The 19,556-nt window shown below is 45.4% G+C and overlaps 1 protein-coding gene across 3 annotated transcripts in view; it reads right to left on the bottom strand.

Annotated features, from left to right (window-relative positions):
- The window catches only part of EPHA1 (EPH receptor A1), a 33,822-nt gene extending 14,535 nt beyond the window's left edge, over positions 1 to 19,287 (bottom strand). The window contains exons 1-4 of one of the 3 annotated variants that reach the window (XM_040055596.2): positions 19,140 to 19,287; positions 16,006 to 16,073; positions 4,115 to 4,390; positions 2,097 to 2,487 (exon numbers count right to left, since the gene is read on the bottom strand). In XM_040055596.2, the coding sequence (XP_039911530.1) occupies positions 2,097 to 2,487; positions 4,115 to 4,390; positions 16,006 to 16,073; positions 19,140 to 19,206 (802 nt within the window). In that variant the 5' untranslated portion in view covers positions 19,207 to 19,287. Of the gene's footprint in view, positions 1 to 2,096; positions 2,488 to 4,114; positions 4,391 to 5,625; positions 5,666 to 5,727; positions 5,846 to 16,005; positions 16,074 to 19,139 lie in introns of those variants that run through there. The other 2 variants (XM_040055597.2, XM_058419298.1) reach the window with 2 other exon arrangements.
- Between the last annotated feature and the right edge of the window lie 269 nt (positions 19,288 to 19,556).

The following is a 19,556-nucleotide window of genomic DNA, read 5'->3' as shown; positions in this document are numbered from 1 at the left end:
GCGGAGGTGCAGGGGCGGCTGCCCGCGGCCGTCCCGGGGGCGGGGGAGGCGGGCGCACAGCCAGCAGCCTCGGCCCCCGCCCAGCCCCGCCGGCCCCCGGTTTCCCCGGGCCTTGGGCAGCCGCTCCGGGCGGCGCGGTGGGAAAAACAAGCCTGGGAAAGGGCCCGCTCACCAAGCACCAGAGGGCGGAGGGAATGGCTGAGGATTCCTTCGTTCCCTGTTCCTGCCGGTGCCCCTGCTGAGCCAGCCAGCCAGGCCGGGAAGGCTGCGGGCACCGGAGCGGGGCTGACGGGGAGCTCGGCTCGGCTGCCGCCCTGCAGAGCCCAGCAAGGAGCCAGAGCACAGGCCGGGGCACAGCCAGCCTCCGTGGGCACAGCAAAATTACATGCTTGAGGAAGTTAATCACGAGCTCTGCGTTTATGGGCACCAAAGTCTGAGTGCTGTGAAGCAGGCACAGCTTTTCTGGGACTGTGGGGTGGCTGAGCCATTCTGCGCCCAGCAGAGCTTTATACAGCTGGGAATTCACTGGGAGATTGAGGGAACTAGTTAAGGACCTGACCCTCCGGCTTTCTGTTGTCTCCCATCCTGTAACAAAAGTCAGGTTCTTTTCCCTGTTAAAAGGCAAAAGTGCAGCTTTCCCTTTTTTTTGCTCCCTACTCTAGGCAAAACTCAGAAAGAGAATGATACTACAAGGTCTTCCATCCTGTGACATTTTACATGTCTAAAGAAGTCCTCCTCTGTTCTGAGGACAAAGTAAAAGCTGTGATTTCAGTCTACCCTGAGCTGGATTGCTCCCAGTCCATTGCACAGCCTGGTCTTTTCTGTTAAGGGAGCAGATCCTAAAAAATCCTCCAGCATTCACCTTCTCCCCTGATGCTCCAATAAGACACTATTCAGGTCACAAAGTACCTCTCCCTGCTCCTGCTAGGTTCTCCCCTCTTTCCTTCCTCTCCTGGGAGACCTCCCTGGTCCCTACTAATCCTGCAAAACATACTTCTGGCTGCAGCTGTACTTGGGCGGAGTGGGATGAAAGCACAGATGTAGAATGAACCTGTGCTGCGATAGCAGGCGAGGCTTGTCCAGACATGACAGCTTCCCTGCCCCTTCCCACAGGAGTGCTCTCAGGAGGGCGGGGAGAGCTCTGTAGCACCTAAGTGGAAAAACTGGCTGGGCTGTGCAAGGAGAGGGGATTGCTGTAGGAGGGCGAGGATCTTGTGCTTCAACCTTCTCCAGCTCCCCAAGCAAAACAAGCAGCAAGCAGTAGGGATTCACAGAGACACCAGATCCCTGTAGCAGAGCAAAGCAGAGACACGGGGCACCTGCTGAATCAGAGCACTGCGTGGATCCCTATTAGCCTTGTGCCATACAGCTCTGGCAACAAGAGCAGAGATCTGCTATCTTTTACCTCTCTCACTGCAGTAATAGATATCCTCTGAAACACCACACATGTCAAACTAAGTAGCCTTAAGAAGCTGAATCTTGTCCCCTCAGTAACCAAGGGAGAGCCCTGCGCTTCTTATTCCAACAATCCTTGCTTGCTGTCACTCCAGCACCCCGGTGACTCTTGCTCGCTGACTGCTCTTCAGAAGAGCAGGCACCACGGTATTGCACAATATGCTTTACATGGTTTTCCATGGCAGAAGAGCCATCCCAGTCCAAGAAGAACAAGGGACAGAGGAGAAACCTGTCCCCTCCGCCTGTCAGCTTTCTAGTCACGGGACAAGTACCCTGCTCTGTGTGTCTGACCCGTCTGCCCTGGGAGAACAAGGCTGCTGTTCAAGGGTTGAGAACCAGTTGTTGAGTGAGTCAGTGTCAATCACATAGTTACAGCTCGCAGAAACTAGCTCCAGAGCTGAAAGCTCCTGGATGTAGCCCAAGAGGGAGTGGAGAGGTGTGTGCAGGTTTTACACCTGACACATGAGGAGAAAAATCTCAACCAAAAAAGAGAAGCAAAGGAGAAGGAAAGATACAGAGGGTAGGCAAGGGAGAGATAGACCACACTAACTCTCCTGATCCCACTCTCTGCTTACAGATACTCTGATCTCTAGCTCTCTGGAACCTCTCCCATGGCCTACAGCTAATGTCTGCATACTCACCTACGCAGCTCCCATCGACTTCCTCAAACCCCACAGCACAAAGGCATCGGCCCACTGGTACCAGCCACTCCCCGTCAGTGCTGCAGTGCATCCTGGGGGGAGAGCCCACTTCTTCAGCCGCATACTCCACGCAGACCCCCGGCACTTCTGTCAGCCCCTCTGACCCTGCCAGCGTCTCTGGAAAGCGGGCCAGGCCCCGCACCGCCTCCGGGCAAGTCTTGTAGTACACTCGGACGGACACCATCGCTACACAAGCCCCAGAGTTCTGGAAAGCCAGGTAGAAGCCCCGGCGAGAGAGCTTCCCAATGGGGCACACTTCTGTGTTCAGCTGCATGGCCCCCGACTCGATGTCTCTGCTTGTGAAACTCCGATCTGCTGCCACAGTGTTGAGCTACACGAGAAAGAGAAAGACAACAGCTTTACCATCTGAGCAGGCCACAGCAGCTGAGACACCCATGCCTCTCAAGCCTCTTTTACACTAAGGCCTTTTTGGAGGTGTCTGGTCAACTGCTTCTAATGCCACTGCACCGCATGCTTTCTTTGCACTTGGAAGAGGTGTCAAAAACGGGGCAGGCATCTTTTCCTGCCTCTGTACCTTCCATCCGTCATCTCCTTCAACTGCTTTATAATCATTCACTGGTCTTCTACAAGACCCTGTGTTCTGAATCTCTGATTTCAGAGGTCTTCAGGAACTGTCCCTTACAGGAGCGAATCTTTTTTCTGAGATAATTTTCTCTGTTTGTAAATTGCATGCAGTAAATTCACAACACCACTCAAGAGCTGTGCTTTGCAACCAACCAGGTAATAACAGCCACTTGTCTTTAGGCTGTAGTTGCTGCAGTTCAGATCATCTATTGTAAGGTGCCTTGTGCAGCACTCAACATATTTCAGCACTGTAGATACTTGGGTGAAAAATGCTCCCATGCTTTTGCATTCCCTCTGCCTCTGCAAACAAAGGATAAGAGTGTATGAGTGAGTGAGGATATTTTCCATGCTTGAGCAAATGGGAAAGGCCTCTGTGACACCCTGTGACATGGAAGAGCTGGACTGCAGGTGGCCTTTCTTCTTGGTGGGAGAGCCTGATAACTCTCCTCCACAGGCCCCTTCCCATTGTATGACACCACCCACTCCTTGTAGTTGGATGGGAGATGAAAGGCTCTGTAGAGCAGCTGCATTTGGCAGGGATCATAAGGCATGTTTAGGAGTTGTGGAGGTATCGCACAAATTCATGTTGTAGGCTGCAGGGGAGGTGGAGGAGCACTGGGTAGGGAGGGGAATCAGTTACCAGAGTTCTGCTCTAAAGGCCTGTGGGAGCCTACTCTTTGTTTCCATCTCATCCCATTTAAACTGTAAAGGAAAGGGCATTCTAATAATTTAGGTCCATGGCTTCTATTAGAACAGAACCAGCATAAAGAATTTCCTCTGGAAACTAAAAAAGCAGAGGTTCTCTATTCTGTAATTCCAGTGTTTCCATGGCAAGAGGGCACAATGTTGAGGAAAACAGCAGGTAAAATACAGCAGTGCTAAATACCTTCAAACAGGGAGAAATTCACTGTAGCAAACCATCACCTCCAGGTTTTTGAAACAAGACCCTATATCTCATAGCAATCAGAGTAAATAATCAGGACCACTGAGAGCTGAACTGGATCCTGTTCTTTGCTTGGTCTAAGCTTGTTTTATTCCCTAAGGCAAGTAAAATTTCTTTACCCTTTCTAAAAATTGGTGTAACCATCCAGCCCTGTCACAACCCTTTAGAATCCTTACCTACATGGTGTCTAGTTAAATAAGAGGTTACTCAGAACACAGGTCTGATCTTATTTGAAACCTCCTATGTCTCCTGTGGCAAAGACTGCTCTGAGCATCACAGAGGGCACTGGGGGTAAAGTTTACTCTAAGGACAGCACTTACTATCCATGCCCTTCCCTAGGTGCTGGTTCTCCTGGCCTGTCCCAGCCAGCAAGACACACCTAGCTTAAGCTGAAAGATATGACTCAGTCTTCACCCCCTGCAATACAGACCTTGGTGAACAGTGGGCGGCGGAACTGGATCCCAACATCTTGTTCAGACTCCATGTAATAGAGATTGAAGGTCTCTTTGCAGGTCACCACTTCACCTTTGAAGCTCTTGCAGTCCCTCACGGTAAACTTTAGCTCCACATAAATGCGCGAGGCTGCCTCACCCCGATAAATCCAGTTAGTGCGGAGCCAGTGATCGGTGTCACCCTCGGAAAGCACACTGCAGTCCTGGTACATGTAGACTGGGGTACCATTTATCATCTGCTGCACTTCACTCCACTGCTCCCAGGGGAGAAGAAAACACATACTGTCAGACAGATGTGGGAAACAAGTTTCACTTCAAAAATCTTGCCTAAAAATCAATTCTTACACAGGCTTTGGGGCTCAAACCCTGGCCGGCTAAAAAGTCTCTTACACTCAGCAAAGGCTCTATCTGGCCTAGAGCCCCATGGCTGCCTGAGCTCTGTACACAGGGAGCAAAGAGGATCCTGCAATTGAGATCTGACTTACATAGACCTTTGTATATCCATTTCATCCTACCTTGGTCCCAATTTACTTCTTTCATGCACTGCCTTACCTTGGAGATCGAGAAAAAGACCCACTACTCCCATGTACTGGCCATTTCTCTCTGCCACAGTTTACATTCAGGGTGTACAGAAGGACCTACCAGACCAGGACTATTACCTGCCCCTGGAAATAATGCACAGCATTTGGGGTAAGAGAAAAGATGGCCTGGCATAATGGAAAAGTAAATTGCTGAAGGACTGTTCTAGAGCAAGCACTCATTAACTTGGAGATCACACTTCTTTAAGTGGGATATTTTGCAAAACCCAATATAACTATTAAAACTCAGTCAATTTTCCTGACTTCATATTGCACTTAGGTTCTGCATCCTCCCCAGGCAAATAATGGCTGACAGGAGGACATGGGCCCAGCTGGTTATATGACCTCACTAATACTATTTGCATGAATCTAATAAAGTTTGATACTGAATTTAAAATATACTTTTGCCAAATTTTAGGTGGTTCTAGTTTTTCTTTCCTTACCACACGTCAGATACAAAGTGCAAAGAACATTCTCTTTTGAGTAATTCACACATGAGAACTGAAAATTTGGAAAGCAAGGTTTTGTCCACAGGGAAAATAACTTACATCCTTTTTTCCCCAGTGCTAAGATGGCCTTTCTCATTACGCTTTAAATGTTTAATCAAATTAAATTGAAACAAGTGCCCACATAAGTACTGGCACAAGTTTAAGCATCTTGGTTTTAAATCACACCCCAGGTTAAGATGCAATTTAAACAAGGCCTCAGTCTCTGCATTACTCCAGACTTGTCAAATCTCATGGGCTGAGCATGAGATTCACACATTTCTTCAGCACCACCACCTCCTGGGCTCACAGCACAACAGCTTGTCTCCCCACAGAGCAGGTCACCCTGCTAGTGGAATGTATACAGGAGATGGACCCACAGAATGCCAAAGAGGCTCTGTTTTTATGCCATGACTTAGAGCACACCTCCTACACAGCCCCACTCTGAAAAGTATTGGAGAGCTTTCTGCAAGCCAGCATGCCCTGCTGACAGCACAAGCTCCTATCTGGATGATTTCAGCCTCTTACCTAAGTGCATACTAGCAGTCTCCTCCCAGGAAGTTCTGGGGATGGTATCTATGTGTCCCTTCTTGTTCCCTTTTTTCTCCACATAATTAATCCCCAGTGTTACCCCACCCTCTTAATCTGATCCAGCTGGCATAGACCTGCAGCACACAGGATTTACACTTATTTCAGTTGCTGGAGGTTAAAGGATTTCTGATACCAAAACAAAGAAAGACTGACAGATCAACCCCACTTGATCAAGCAGTCGGGACAATCACTTAATGACCTCTTTCAGTCTTTAGCTGAAAACCTTCTGGAAAAATGTTACAGAACTGAATTTACAATGCATACTGAAGTATACTGAAGTAGAAGAAAAGAAGTTAAGAAGGAGAATAAGAGCAAACTAGCTTTCATACACTGCCAATGTTAGGACTGGCTTTTAGAAGCATTTTTCAATGTGTGTCTGCCTGGGAAAAGCATTATTGCATTTGGAGGCTGAGAGTTAGACAACTTTCCATTAGCAGTTTATCCCAAGGCAGTACCACAGACAAGTGTCACCAGAAAGTGGTTTCTGCATGTCTCACTGAAAGACATGAGCTGTTGCAGTGCCTGTCCTGAAAATACATTTTCAAAACTTACATTATACAGGACGAAAGTTTCATTTTCAGCGGTGACAATTCTAGCAAAAAAAAAAAAAAAAAAATCCTTTAAACTCTACTGCTGGGAAAAAATCCAACTGCTAACCCCTGTATTTCTTAGCTCATCTCGGCCCAGCTTCTTCCAGACTCAGTTCTTCAGGGCAAAGATGCTTGGCACTGACAATTGCACAGTTTCGTATGCAGTGTGGTGCAAAGAAATAACAAGGGAGTCAGACATGTTTTTTCTAGACTCAACTGCTGATGGGTAAAGGAAGTAAAATGAGGATATTATTTATGCTAACAATACAGAACTATTGTTAAATATGCTTCTGACTTCTTTTCATTATTCAGTGAAGCTTTTAAATTCAAAGTAGTAGAGGAAAACTGTTACACACAACATTTAATGAAAGGGTGATGAGACCAGAAGTTGCCAGGCAACTGTCTTCCATCCTCAAAGAATCTGCTGCAAAATCAAAATGTATGCCTCTGATTTTTAATGTAATGTTCTTAATAAACATGTGTGGTTAAGTCTGGCTCAATCAATATTAATTACTTGCCTCTGCAGTTTGTCTGCCAATGACATTGAATCAAGCTCCTTTGATAATACAACTTTTTACCCACTTCATTCCAGACATTGTTGACTTACTCCACTCACAAGTTGGCCATAGGATGGACAACATTCTTCCAGAAATGGAGAACAGTGTTAGTCAGACTTCCTTATTTTAGCACTGAGTGAATTTGCGGTTTTTTGATGTGAGAGGAAACTTTCACATGAGATTCAGAGTCATAGAAAGATTTAGGATGGAAAGGAGCCTTGGAGATCATCTAATCCAATTCTCTGCTCCAAAAAAGCTAAAGAGTTCTTAAAGTCTTTGCATGTTATTCTTTAAAATGTCTTTTAAACTCTCTTCTTTGTAGAGTCTAAACTGTCCTTAAACTAGTCTTCAAACTCTTAACATAGTTTAGAATTCTTTAAATGTTGCTAAGAAAACAAATGCCAATGCATTCATGGGAGTGCCATAGGTTAGTAGCTTGGCTTCCTAAAAAGTCTAAGTATGTAGCCATTGAATTTGAGAAAAATGGGTCTTCTCTACTTCTCAGAAACCCATATACTAACACAGGCACCTGATTCCAGAGGTTTGTTCTTGAAACTCTTGGTGTGGTGGTGTAATACAGAGCAAAATGATTCCAGTACAGCAATTAGAGTCGAGCGAATAACAACCTCAAAGCAAAGGTACTGTGTCCATAACCTCAAAACACTGCAAGTTCAGGAAAAAGGAAGAAAGGAAAGCAACTTTCCTCACATTGGTTTGACTCCATAGAAAGAAAGCTGTCTTTGTAAAGGCCATTCAGAATGACTTCAATGACAACCTGGAAGGGCATCAATAGATATTTGTAGTAAACAGTATTGCTTTGGTCTGCCATGTGAGTAAAAATCCAAAGATAAGATAGGTATGTGCCTTTTAATATCTGTCTACTGACTCTGAAATGATTATACAGTTTGAAGCTCTGAAGCCTACATAAGGCTTAGTTTGCTTTTTCTGTATAATGAGCCTTCTCTAGACTAGGTTTGTGTCAAGGATCCTATCCAGGACAAGCTTTGATTCCTTCATCCATCTGCAGTCTACTCTTCCTAGGATCTACCATCAGGTATAAGATGGAAACAGTTTTCATGTCTTGGAACCACTGTCTCAGGCTTTGCAGGCATCAGTGAAGTGGTCACTTTTGGTTTTAACCTTTTTTAGGTGGGGAAGAAAAAAAAAGAAGGAAACAAGCTTTTTATGTTGACAAATACAAATTTCATTCCTGCTAATGGAGAGGCAGGCTACCAGTGACAGAGGTAGCAGACTGTGATAGTATTGCAAATTGTAGGCTCAGACTGGAGTCAGGAGAGCTTGTGACTCACAGTAAGAATACTGTCTCCATCTCCAGCTTGCTTTGTCTCCTTTCAGAAAAGAGTCTGCCTGTCGTGACCTCTATCTCATTTGCTTTCACATTACTTTAGCACAGTGACTTCCAGTCTGTGGTCTGCAGATCCCTGAGGAAAGGCACAATGATAATTTTAAGAGACTTACAGAAGCAAAAGCAAGGCAAGTATCTAGCCAGTAGGCTTAAAGTTACTAAACTAAGATGCATGTCTCCACTGGAAAAGTTAATAAGAATTCCTATTGGAAAAGTCAAAGAGTTCATATGCTGAAATCCAGTAACTTGTTTAACTTTGGGTTAGAAAAATTCACTAAGATGAAAAAACCAGTTAAGTAAGTAAAGCCAGCTACAGTGTACCTGTGCTAACAAGTGTGTCTCAATCTTATTTAATTTTCAACAGAATTGAGAGGCCATTAAATCTCTTCTTGAAGAAAAATTGCAAAAAAGTTGCCCCAGAACGGCAACCTTTTTTAGCAACAATACATCGCTGGCGTCCCAAGCCTGAAACCACCTAGGAGAATATGTGCCACTGAACAGTTTTTATCCCCTTTCCCTGGCTGCAGTCTTGCCTGTGTAATGTCTTGACTTTTGTATAGTAGCATTTGCATACTACCATGACCAAAAAGCCTTCCTGGAACAGATTCAGCATTGAAGGTAATTACAGCTGTGCCACAATCACAGTGTAGTTTCCTCAGAGGAAAGCCAGTGACAAGAGGCACCTTGCTGGCTCCTGTCTTGATACAGTGAAGAGCTTCTCTTCAGCTAAAGTACATCTGGCAAAAAATTTGTCAGGAGGCAAGCTGGACCAGCCAACCAAAAATAGCATCACCACAGTGGTGTATTCCAGAATTGGACCCTTTACTGAAAGTTTCTCAATACTCTTTGAAGTTCTTTTGCTGGTGTGGAAGACAATTTAGATGACGATGATGAAAGAAGCGTGGTGACATCTAGACACTTCATGAGTCCTGTAACTTTAAATCTGAGAACAGCTGAGGCTGCTCTTATTTCTTTGATCATTTGGCTATGGTCAGGCAATTTTAATTTCATCACATCATCACGGAGCCTTTGACACAACTGAACACAGAAGAGATGTTTACTTATCTACAGTATCTTTATGGGTGGGATGATGTATTTTTTCCCCACAATGATCCATTGGTTATTTTCAGGGAGGAGCAACTCCATTATGTAATTACTCGTTCTTTAGGGCACTAGCACATAGGTCTCCATCCTACCCATGTCCTTTCAATTTAACTGGTACTCATGCTCTTATGGGAAGATAAGGTGTTCATGTGAGACACCGAGCGCCAGTGCATTGATTACAGAACCTGTTCATCAAACCCGGGCTCTGCTGTCTGCTCGTTCTCTGAACTGCCTGACCACATTAAGGTCTCGCATGAAAACAATTCTGGTCACAACATATGGCGTTAGATGAGGGATAATGATATTCTAGTCCAACTTTTCACCTAGCTGGTTTGGTACACTGGTTTTGTACATACCTGTTTTACTAACACTCACTAACCGTACCAATAACTACGAAAAGGACTGGAGTGAAAAATCAGATTGTGCATCGTAAGAGTTCAGAATTCATGGCTAAAGCCATATTACCAATAAAGCAAATGTTAGCTCTCATGCTATTTTTGCATTACATTGCATAGGATCCATTGTAAATGGAAATGATTTTTTTTTTTTTCATTTTTTCACAGTAAAGGGCTTTATAGTGTGAGCTGTGGTTTTGTGTGGTGTGTCAAGCATACTTCTACTGTTTACAGAGAAGCTGGAAATTAGTCTGATGGTGATGGGCAATACTTGCTCTGCTTGTACAAGTTCCTTTAAAGATGGATCAGGTGTAATTCATACAGGGATGGGGTAATTATGCCTTGATGATGATCAAACCTGCCTGGAGAAAAGAAGCTGCAGGAGATGGCAGCCTGAAAATCATGTGAGGAGCAGGCAATATTCAGGTCAAGCAAAGAGAAGCCAGAAACTAGGCCTTGAAAACAATGGAAATAAACCTTCCAAGAAATAAATTGTGGGAATATTTTTCTGCAGATCTGCCTCTGAGATGGTGAGAATCACAGTTCAGAGCAGAGGATCATCCGCGGACACAGCACGCAACAAAAGACGTAAAGCCTTTTCTTTCTAATCGATTGACTGCAAACTTACCAGTATTTTAGTTGGTATTATAATAGAAGTTGTTTTGTTTGAGTTTTCTGTTTGTTTGGTTGGGGTTTAATGTTATTATTATTATTTTAAATAGCCTTTAGTCTTCTTGGAGGACCATGCTATAGGCAGGTTAATCTCCAAGCTCCAGCTGACTTGTGCTGCTTTTGTGTTGACACAAGGAAGTTCAGTGAACCTTGTCCAGTCATTCAACAGCTATAAAAGAGTGAAGCAGCTTTCTGAAGCTGCCAGGCAACAGGGCTGTCACCACCACAGTGCCCGAGCAGCCGTGGTGATGAATGTCATGGCTGTACAGCATCTTCGCTTCGGCTCACAACGTGCTCTTTTCTGCCCTTCAGGTCACAACACTGAGCGCACTGGCCAAGATTGTTACTTGGGTCTCTGGCAGTGACTCCATCCTAGGCTGCCTAGTTGGTGGCTCATGCAATCTGGCCTTCCCTGCAGCTATTAATTTACAATTCACTCGTTCCCATCTCACTGGCTGGTATTCCTCCTTCTGGATACTCATAACGATCTATTTCCTTCTCTCCCAAATTGACACAAAATGACTAATTTTCAATTGACAGGATGTCATCAACAAATATCTCTCCACCAGTCCACAGATCAACAGCACCAGGTCATGTCAGGACACAGCCCTGAAGCCAGAGATGTTCCGATTTCCAGGTAGTTGCTGACTTTACTAAGGATTTTTCCCTTATTTCTGTGCAGATCCTGTTCACTCAGAGGAGCTAATCCCCTATGCCTGATGCTTAAACTGAGAGCAGTGAGGTGTACGCTGCTACTCTGCTCCAGCTTCAGGGGTGATGGCACTCCTCTGAGCTAGCTCCTGAAGGACATGCAAGAACAACAGCTGTTGGGAAGAGGTGCACAGAACAGCTTTTCTGATGGCTGTTTTTCACACCACCTTTGGATGCTGCAAAAAGCTGACTGGCTGGGACTCTTCCACGTAAAACTATCTGAGTAAGGGATCATTGAGTCTGACTAAGCGAACTGCCCAGGTTTAACAAGATAGGACTGCTGTGCTGGAATTGCTTGCAGGTTGAAGGCGTGTGCCCCACAGCACTATTTCCTTCGTGACCAGGACTATCTGTATGACCAAGAAGTGGTGGAACAGAAACAGCCATCAGCTGATACCGAAATCTGGGGCCGCTGAGTCTGGTAGAGCACAACCTCACCTAGTTAGAACCTGAAGGCATGTAAATGTTATGGTGTGATCAGTGATATAGAAGTTGCTGACAGGTCACAGGTTCTTGATCTAGTCTATTACCTAAAAATGTATCGGTGTATGATTTGAACTATGCCTGGGGTTTAATAGGACAACAGCATTAAATATATATATATATATATATATATATATAAATATAAAAAATCTGATTTTTTTTTGCTTGATCAAATTGTATTCACAGAGCTTTGGCAGTTGCCATGGTCATAGTTAAACTTTCCACAGAACATGAAGTGCAGAACTCAAACTCTTGTTCCTGAACAAGAATCACATAATTTCCAAAGTTTTCAAGTGTTTTTGGAGCCACAATAGCTGTAGTTAGTGGCTATTCAGTGATAGCCTTTGGGATACATTAGGCCACTGGCATTATATGCCCATCCTCGGTCTTGTTTGAAAGTAGACTTTGGAAAAGCTGAGCAGGTCAAGTGCCCTGCACACTGGGAAACTGGCAGAAAGCTTGAAACTGATAGCAGTGCTTTGAAGAATGTGTGGAAGCAAGCAAGAATATGGAATAGGCAGGAAAATAATTATGTCCTCCTCTTCCTCACTGTGAATAAAAGACTGGGAACAGCAGCAGCCTGGAAAGGAGACTAAGAAAATCATTTGGAAGCTGTAACAATGCTATGATCCATGCAGGAATGTAAGCTGGGAAAAATAAGCTCCACAAACCAGCTACCAGCTGAGAACTGAGCCTTGGCTAACTTTTAATATGTGATAAATATGGCACAATTTGGCAGCAGTGGAGTTCATGTGATTCCTGAAATAACATACATCCTATTTAAAAATGAAGTCACCATGAAAAAGGACCTTTTGCAAGCAAAGACACCTGTAGAACTGGTGAAACTACATCTCCCCAGAAAATGTAGGAGCTAAAAAAGAATAAAGTGTGTTTAATTTACAATTCATTCAATAATATAGAGAGACAAAGTCGTATTGAGAAGCCCAGTGTGCAGCATTCTCCAGCACAAATGGCTTGGAACTTAAGTAGTCACATGTACTCATGGAAGTACAACTAGATTATGCAAATACTATTCACATACACAAAAATTGGAAATTTTGGATAAAAGGAAAATTTCAATATAGACCCACAAGCTGGGAGTGAGATAATCACAGCATTAAAGACAAATATTCGATTGCTCAGTATGTTGTATCGTAGGCCTACATAAACTGACACAGAAAATCCATGGGAATAGATATTACATAAATTCATTAAAAAAATCTGGACATGAAATCACGAGGACCTTTTGTGCCTGGGCTAAAAATTCAAGCTTAGAATTCTAATGAACAAACAATTCTAAATTATCAAACAGATGCAAAGATTTAGGTGGGAAAGGATCTTTGGTTCTCCTCTCCAATCCCCTGCTTAGAACAAGGCTGACTTCAAAGCCAGGCTGGAGTGGCTTAGAGCCTTGTCTATTAAAAGCAAAATGCAAGAGAAAAGCATAATTCCTCATCACAATCTGTTCAAAGCTAATGCAGTTATATTTGAAAGCAAATTAGTGATTAATAACTTTTTGTGCTGTTATTTTACAAGCTGCCAAGCAGCAGTGCCACTATGCCTGATAAGTGAATTTGCTCATGATTGGATTTGAGAGGTCCATTTTGAACAGTTTCGGTGGTATCTGAAACCAGTTCGGGTAGCTAGGCTGTTTGTGCAGCTTGAGGAATCTTAAAGAAATGCGAGAGCAAGTAAATTCTGTACTCCTGACACCTTCAAAGTGGCCATCATTGGCTCTCTAATGTATGTTAAAAGGTGGAGATCTACCACTAGTACTGTAATACACCTCTCTGTGCCCACCTGGTGTTGCTGTGGCAAAACTTCAAAGCCAAAAAAGAATTATCAAGGAATACGTTAGATGATGGAGGAGGGGGGTGGTGGGTGGTAAGGTAGATAAAAGGGGATTGTAGCAACTACAGTCTGCCTCTTTAAAGCCTGGTTTCCAATAGTAGCCTGAAGTTAATGAAACCCTTTCCAAATAGCTACTACAAAGCAAGCTATGGCAAAACTTTTAACAAGCAAAACTCTACAGACACTTTGCTTAAAGTGTCTTACAGAGACTTTCACTCAAAGACTCCCCTTAAGCTTATGCAAGATGCTGGTTAATGTGGTGCAGAAGTTCTGAACTATTGAAGGGCTGAGAGGTGTTCTCAGGCTGAGCCCGTGTGTTAACGGGAGCCTTGTCTGCCCTGGATACAGCCACGGTCTGACCACGGAACAACCACACCTGGCAAGCCACTTCATCCTCTGTCATTGGCTACGAGTGAGGAGAAAACAAAGGTGTAGCTCTGCCTCCACAGACTTAGCCAACCTCTTCTGGGCTATGCCTCGGGGGCCTTGTCCATATAAAGCACGAGAATTCCCCACAGCAAATTCCTCCTCTGTGATAAGTATATTGACACAAATCCAGCTCACTGATGGGAGATCTCCAGCATCTGAGGTTAAGAACAAGTAGCAGTGTTACATGAAGTGCACCCTTCAGCTCTGTGTGCAACACAGCTCAGACGTTTCCAGCCTGTTACTAATCAACCTAGTCAGATTATTCAGTACTAATCTTGGCTCTTTTTTGTCCAAAAATGTTCTGAATTAATTTCCGTTCTTTTTTTTTGAGCATATTTAATTCTTCATTTTGAAGGAATGGTTTCAGAAACACTTGTTCAGAGTTCTGATTACAAGACAATCAGCCATTGTTCCCTTTTTTGCTTGTGGCAATTTGTTAGACTTCCACCTAACAGTTATTGGGAAATGATGTAATTAGACAAATCTCCTCAAAAGGCTTGCTCATGAGAAGTCAATGGATCTATTCTTCATCCTCTGTTGTTTTATCAGTCATCCATATCCTGATCTGTTAGTTTTGATTTCTCTCAGGCCATGTTCCCTGTAACTTTCAACAATTCTCAGTTACAATTATGTTTTGAATATACACATTTTAGAAAGCAAATGTAGCACAAGCAGAAGGATTTGATAACTCTTCACACTGCTCTGAACCTACTGTGCAACACTCAGATGTTCTGTAATAAATGTTTCATTTTCTATCAGGTTTGGGGGGTTTTTTTAGAATGCACTTTTCGGTTATTTTTTTCAATCTTTTCAAGAAGCAAACTTCATCCTGAACATGCCTGGAGCCTAGAATTGGGGTAAAATTACCACACAGAGAGTTGATAAGAGAACAAAGGGAATGGTGGGTAAAACATGATCTACATGTATGTCTCACTAGGGCACCTGTTTTGAGCAGGGTATAATAATACTACTAATACTAAAAAAAACCATTTTTCCTAATAAAACAAATGCAGTTATGCAGTACAGAAGAACCTCACTGTCTGTCTCTACTTCACCCAGCAAGGCTACCAGGAGGACGAGGCTGGGGTGGATTTAAACCAGACACAGCACATTACAGAGGAAAGTTATGGAAATGAGTAAGGAACAGGCTGAACCCAGGTCTGCTTTAGAACAGGAAGGGCGAAGACTCTCCATTGGAAAGCTTGGGACTTGCTCCAAACACAAGAGCATGGATGAGGCACTGAAACTAAGTATTGACATCCGTGCTAACTACCGCAGCTAGTCCCTAAATTCCCTTTTCTTTGTGCCTTCCTTCCACCACTCCCACAGTACCGCTGCTACAAAGGAAACCACCTTCACTGATGCAGGTTGTGACACCAGAGGGACTGCTCCACTATGCTTCATACAATTTGTACAAAAATAAGCTGAGAGTTCAGCTGTCTTTTCAGGGTCCGAAGTTGCAGTGCTTTCAGGAGTACATTTTGAAGCACTTCCATCAACTCAGTTTTACAATCAAAGGGAAATTCCTCTCTCATTGTCAGCTGTGTGGACCAAACACCACAGCTTGGTGTGAAGTCCGAGAATCTTGCAGCCCACCCACCAGGGCAGATTGCTGTCCTATGAGTTAACAGTTATTTCTTCAGTCAGCTGCTGAATTTAAAAATGTGTTTCTAATTTCTTGAGAGACTCTGAGACAGAAATACTTTTGCTCTGCCTATTTTACCAGGAAAAAAAAAAAAAACATGAGGTTTATGTGCAGCGTGACAGGATGAAAAACTTGGTGATTCATTGATTTTTTTCATTTTTCTTCATTGCTTTATTACTTCGTGGGAACTATATTTCAAGGATATGTTTAAACAGACTGGAAGTCAACAGGCATCAGTTCTGGCTAGTGGTGAGGCTGCACAGGTGAAGGGAGAGAGACTTATAAAGCCTTCTGAGGGGATAGAGGCTCAGAAGCTCAGTTTCCAGAGGTAGGGTGAATTTTCAACATAGATTATATATTTCCATCATTTAATACTGCCAATGGCTCCGCTTCCTAGAATGTGGCTACTCACCCCTACTTCCGGAGGGTCTGGAAGCCAGCCCAGTTCACCCTGTGCAGTGCTTGTGTCAAGTAGATCCACTGAAAACCAGAGGAGAGGGAAAAAAATAAATCGGTGACCCAACTCATATGGCCCAGGGAATGGTTTCATTCTTGTTTTGTTAAAGAAACTAAAGCTTGCATTTCCTCTCTCGACCACCCCCATCCCTTGAAACCTTTCACGTTCAAAAAGCTTGTCTAGAGAAGGGACGGAAAGATACAAGACAGGGCAGCTAGTCAGGAGTTAAAAGTTTTACATGAGACACCCCCCCCCCTACACATCCAAAAAATGCGACCCTGACAAATTTTATTACTTCCTAAAACTGTCCCAAAAAGGAAGAAGGAGGCTGAAGCCTATTCAAATGGCAACGCGGCATTAGCAGCTGAACACATCTTTCCTTGAAATAAAGGCAGCAAACTAAATGGCTGAAGAGGAAGGCAGTCAAATAAATTACCAACACAAAAGATCAATCAGTGTCGCCTGGAGGGACTATTCAGTACTTGAAACACAGTGGGAAAGTACAGAGGCAGTGTGAAGTTGTAGAAGGGACTTTCCATTGTCACAGTACCCAAAAGCCAGGAGATGCATCAGTCGTGGGAATTGACGAGCCCCCTACTTCTAACTAAGACCGTCCAACAGCTGACGATGGCCGAGAAATCGTTTAACCCTCTCCCAGCCTTCCGACTTCTCCGACCAGGACATCAAGGGAGAGTCATGGCTCTGGCCATAGCATGGCCACCTCCTGCGGAATCGCACGGCTGCTTTATGCCTTGCTGCTGGGAGTCGTGTGACAAAGGAGAAAATCATCGGTATGTTCATTTTTAGCCCTCAGAGGAATTTGAAAATGCGATCGCAGTTTGGCCCAAAGTCTTGGTCTGAAGACACGTTAAAAATGTGTCACTTTGTAGGCAAACATTGAGGAAGCAGAGGAGTTGGAATAAGACACACTGTGGGATGTGCAGCTTCGTGCCTGGCTTTGGGTCTGCCGGTGCTGCCAGAGCAGACTACTGGTTTCTGTGCACCTATCGAAGTCCCAGCTTGGGAACATAGGAAACACGAAAAATTCTTTGGATTCCCTCTTAGATTCCTGTGGGTGTATTCAGAGGGGTCGTTTCTAAACGTCTCAGAAAAGAATTTGGGGGTGAAAGGTAGGAGTGGGGAGATTTTTAAATGGCATTTAAATAACCAGGTTTCCTCCCCCTCATCTGACTGTTTTACAAATACTCCCTGCCAACTATAAGTAATAGTGTAAAGTGCAGATCAGCAAGAGTACTGTGGAATGAGGAAGCAGGCTGTGGGCCCAGAATCAGAGATAAGAGGGATTGCGCTGCTGTTCTCACCTCTGAAACACCCTTTCAGGATTGGGAGAAGGGAAAAGCAGGAATCCAGGTTTTGCAAGTTCTGAAGTGTTCACAGTATGGCCGTATGGCAGCATGGCACGACCTTCCTAGCCACAGACTCCCTGTCCAGACACGGCTCCTCATTCATGTCCCCTCTACTCTCAGACTCTTTATGTGAGATAATATTCTTCTGCGGTTAGCTCCAAAAACTCCAGAGGGTGAGGTAGCCTGCCCTGCCAGAACCATCACCCAGATAACATCTATGCCGTCCCATCCTCTTCAGGACCGAAGCAGCAATGTGGAAGCAAGAGCAAGCTCTAGCAGAGCAAGAGAAAAGGAACTTGGAAGTGGCCAGGAGAGGAACCTGGCAGAGCCCTTGTGCCACCCTCTGCACTGTCAGCTCCTTCGGCTGCTGAGCTGCCCACTGGAGGGACAAAGTCCATTGCCAAGAAGTACTTCTCTAAGTGAAACAGGGATTCTCCACGGGAAGGATGCTTGTGTCAGTAAGACTACAGAAGCAGAGGAATACAAGTGCTCAGGGACTACTAGCTCTCTGGTCCACAGCTTTGCTGCTGGGAATCTCACGTGGCTGTCGAGCCACAGGGGCGGTAGTGTCCCCAAAAAGAAGAAAGGCTTCAGATAAGAGAGGACGCCGGGAAAATGAGCTGTTTCCCTGACAGACAAGTTAAGGAAGAGTGGATCACAGACACAGCCCGAATGAGATGGCTCAGATAGGGGAGAAGCTGGCAGACAGGTTACTGTTACTGCCAACTACTGGAAGTACGCGCTCGCGTGGTGCCACCCGGTATTCCTTCTCACCCAGGCTGGCCTTCTCCACAATGTCTGCCAGCTGCATCCACCACGTAGCTGGATCTTTAATAGAAACGTGCTTGTCAAGGACGCTTTAAAAGATCACTCAGCACTCGCAGAATCAGAGCTGAGCCCGTGGCTGAACTGCCAGTTATGACAAAGGCCCCTCAACCGAGAGCCTGGAGAAGCGAAGGAAGACTATCTTTGGGATGGAAAAGCCCCTCACCTCTTGCTGTACAAAGCAGAAGTTCCTGGCAGGAATTAACTGCAGGAGGAGGTAGGAAACAGAGCAGAGATTTACACTTCCCTCACCTCTCGATTAAAAGTTACCATTCTCCCACGTTTCATAACCACTGTGCAACTACCAAGATGGAAGGGAAAAAAAAAAATCACTACATCTAATGAAAGAGAGTAAGTGGTACAGAGAAGGGAAACATGGAAGCCTAAAGAGGTGGACGAGGAAATTTTAAAACCCAGCTCCATCTTCCAGGAGTAGGGAGGGTAAAAGGCTCCGATAAAATGACTGCTTGCTCACAAGGGTTAACTCCTAAGAGGGCTTCTTGGGGAAACTGCGGGGGTGTTGCCAGAGGAGGGGAGAAACTTTCTGAGTTTGTGTTTAAACTTGTTATCTGCAAGGCCCGCGTTTGAGGGAAACAGGGACAGAATTCTCTAGGATCACTGGCTACGCCGAGGCATTTGTGCTTCTGCTAGGAGGGAGGGGAAGGAGGGGGAGAGCATATTTGGGCTCGTTCACCGGGCCACCGAGGTTCGGATGGGATTTGCCAAGCCGCGGTCCCCCCACACCCGGCTGCCCTTCCCTGACACCCCGGTCCCTCCGAGGTGTCTCTGGAGCCGCAGGGCCCGGTCCCGCTCCCTGCCCCTTAGCGAGGTCGCTGTCCCCGCTCGCCCCAGCCCAGCCCTCCAGGCAGAGGGACCGGCGGCGGGTCCCACGCTTACCTTCTTTCCCGTGCGCCTCGGGAGGAAGGAGAGCCCAGAGGAGAAGGAGCCCGAGGGAGAGCTCCATCCCGCCGCTGCAGGTGCTCAGCCCCGGGCTGGCCGGAGAGGGGGCCCGGCTCGCAGCCCCCGCGGGCTCCGGCCGCTGTGCCCGGGCTGCTGCGGGCAGCGCATGGGCCTCTCCCGCAGCCTCCCGAGCGCGGCGCGCACGTTGCTCAAGCCTGGCCCACGGTGGTGATGAAAGATCAAGGCGAGTGGGTGGAGAAGCCTTACTGCCTTTACCTGTTCTAAGGGGCTGGTCACAGACTTCCCATCTGGCAGGCAAATAAACCCACCTTAAAGGCAGCCACCTCTTTCCTGGGAGCCTCCCTCCACCTTTGCTCCACTCCCTTAAGAGGCTCCCGATTGCCACCTCCTGGG

This window comes from Hirundo rustica, chromosome 2, assembly GCF_015227805.2.
Source record: "Hirundo rustica isolate bHirRus1 chromosome 2, bHirRus1.pri.v3, whole genome shotgun sequence".
Taxonomy (NCBI): Eukaryota; Metazoa; Chordata; class Aves; order Passeriformes; family Hirundinidae; genus Hirundo; species Hirundo rustica.
This window is presented reverse-complemented; position numbering and strand designations above follow the sequence as displayed.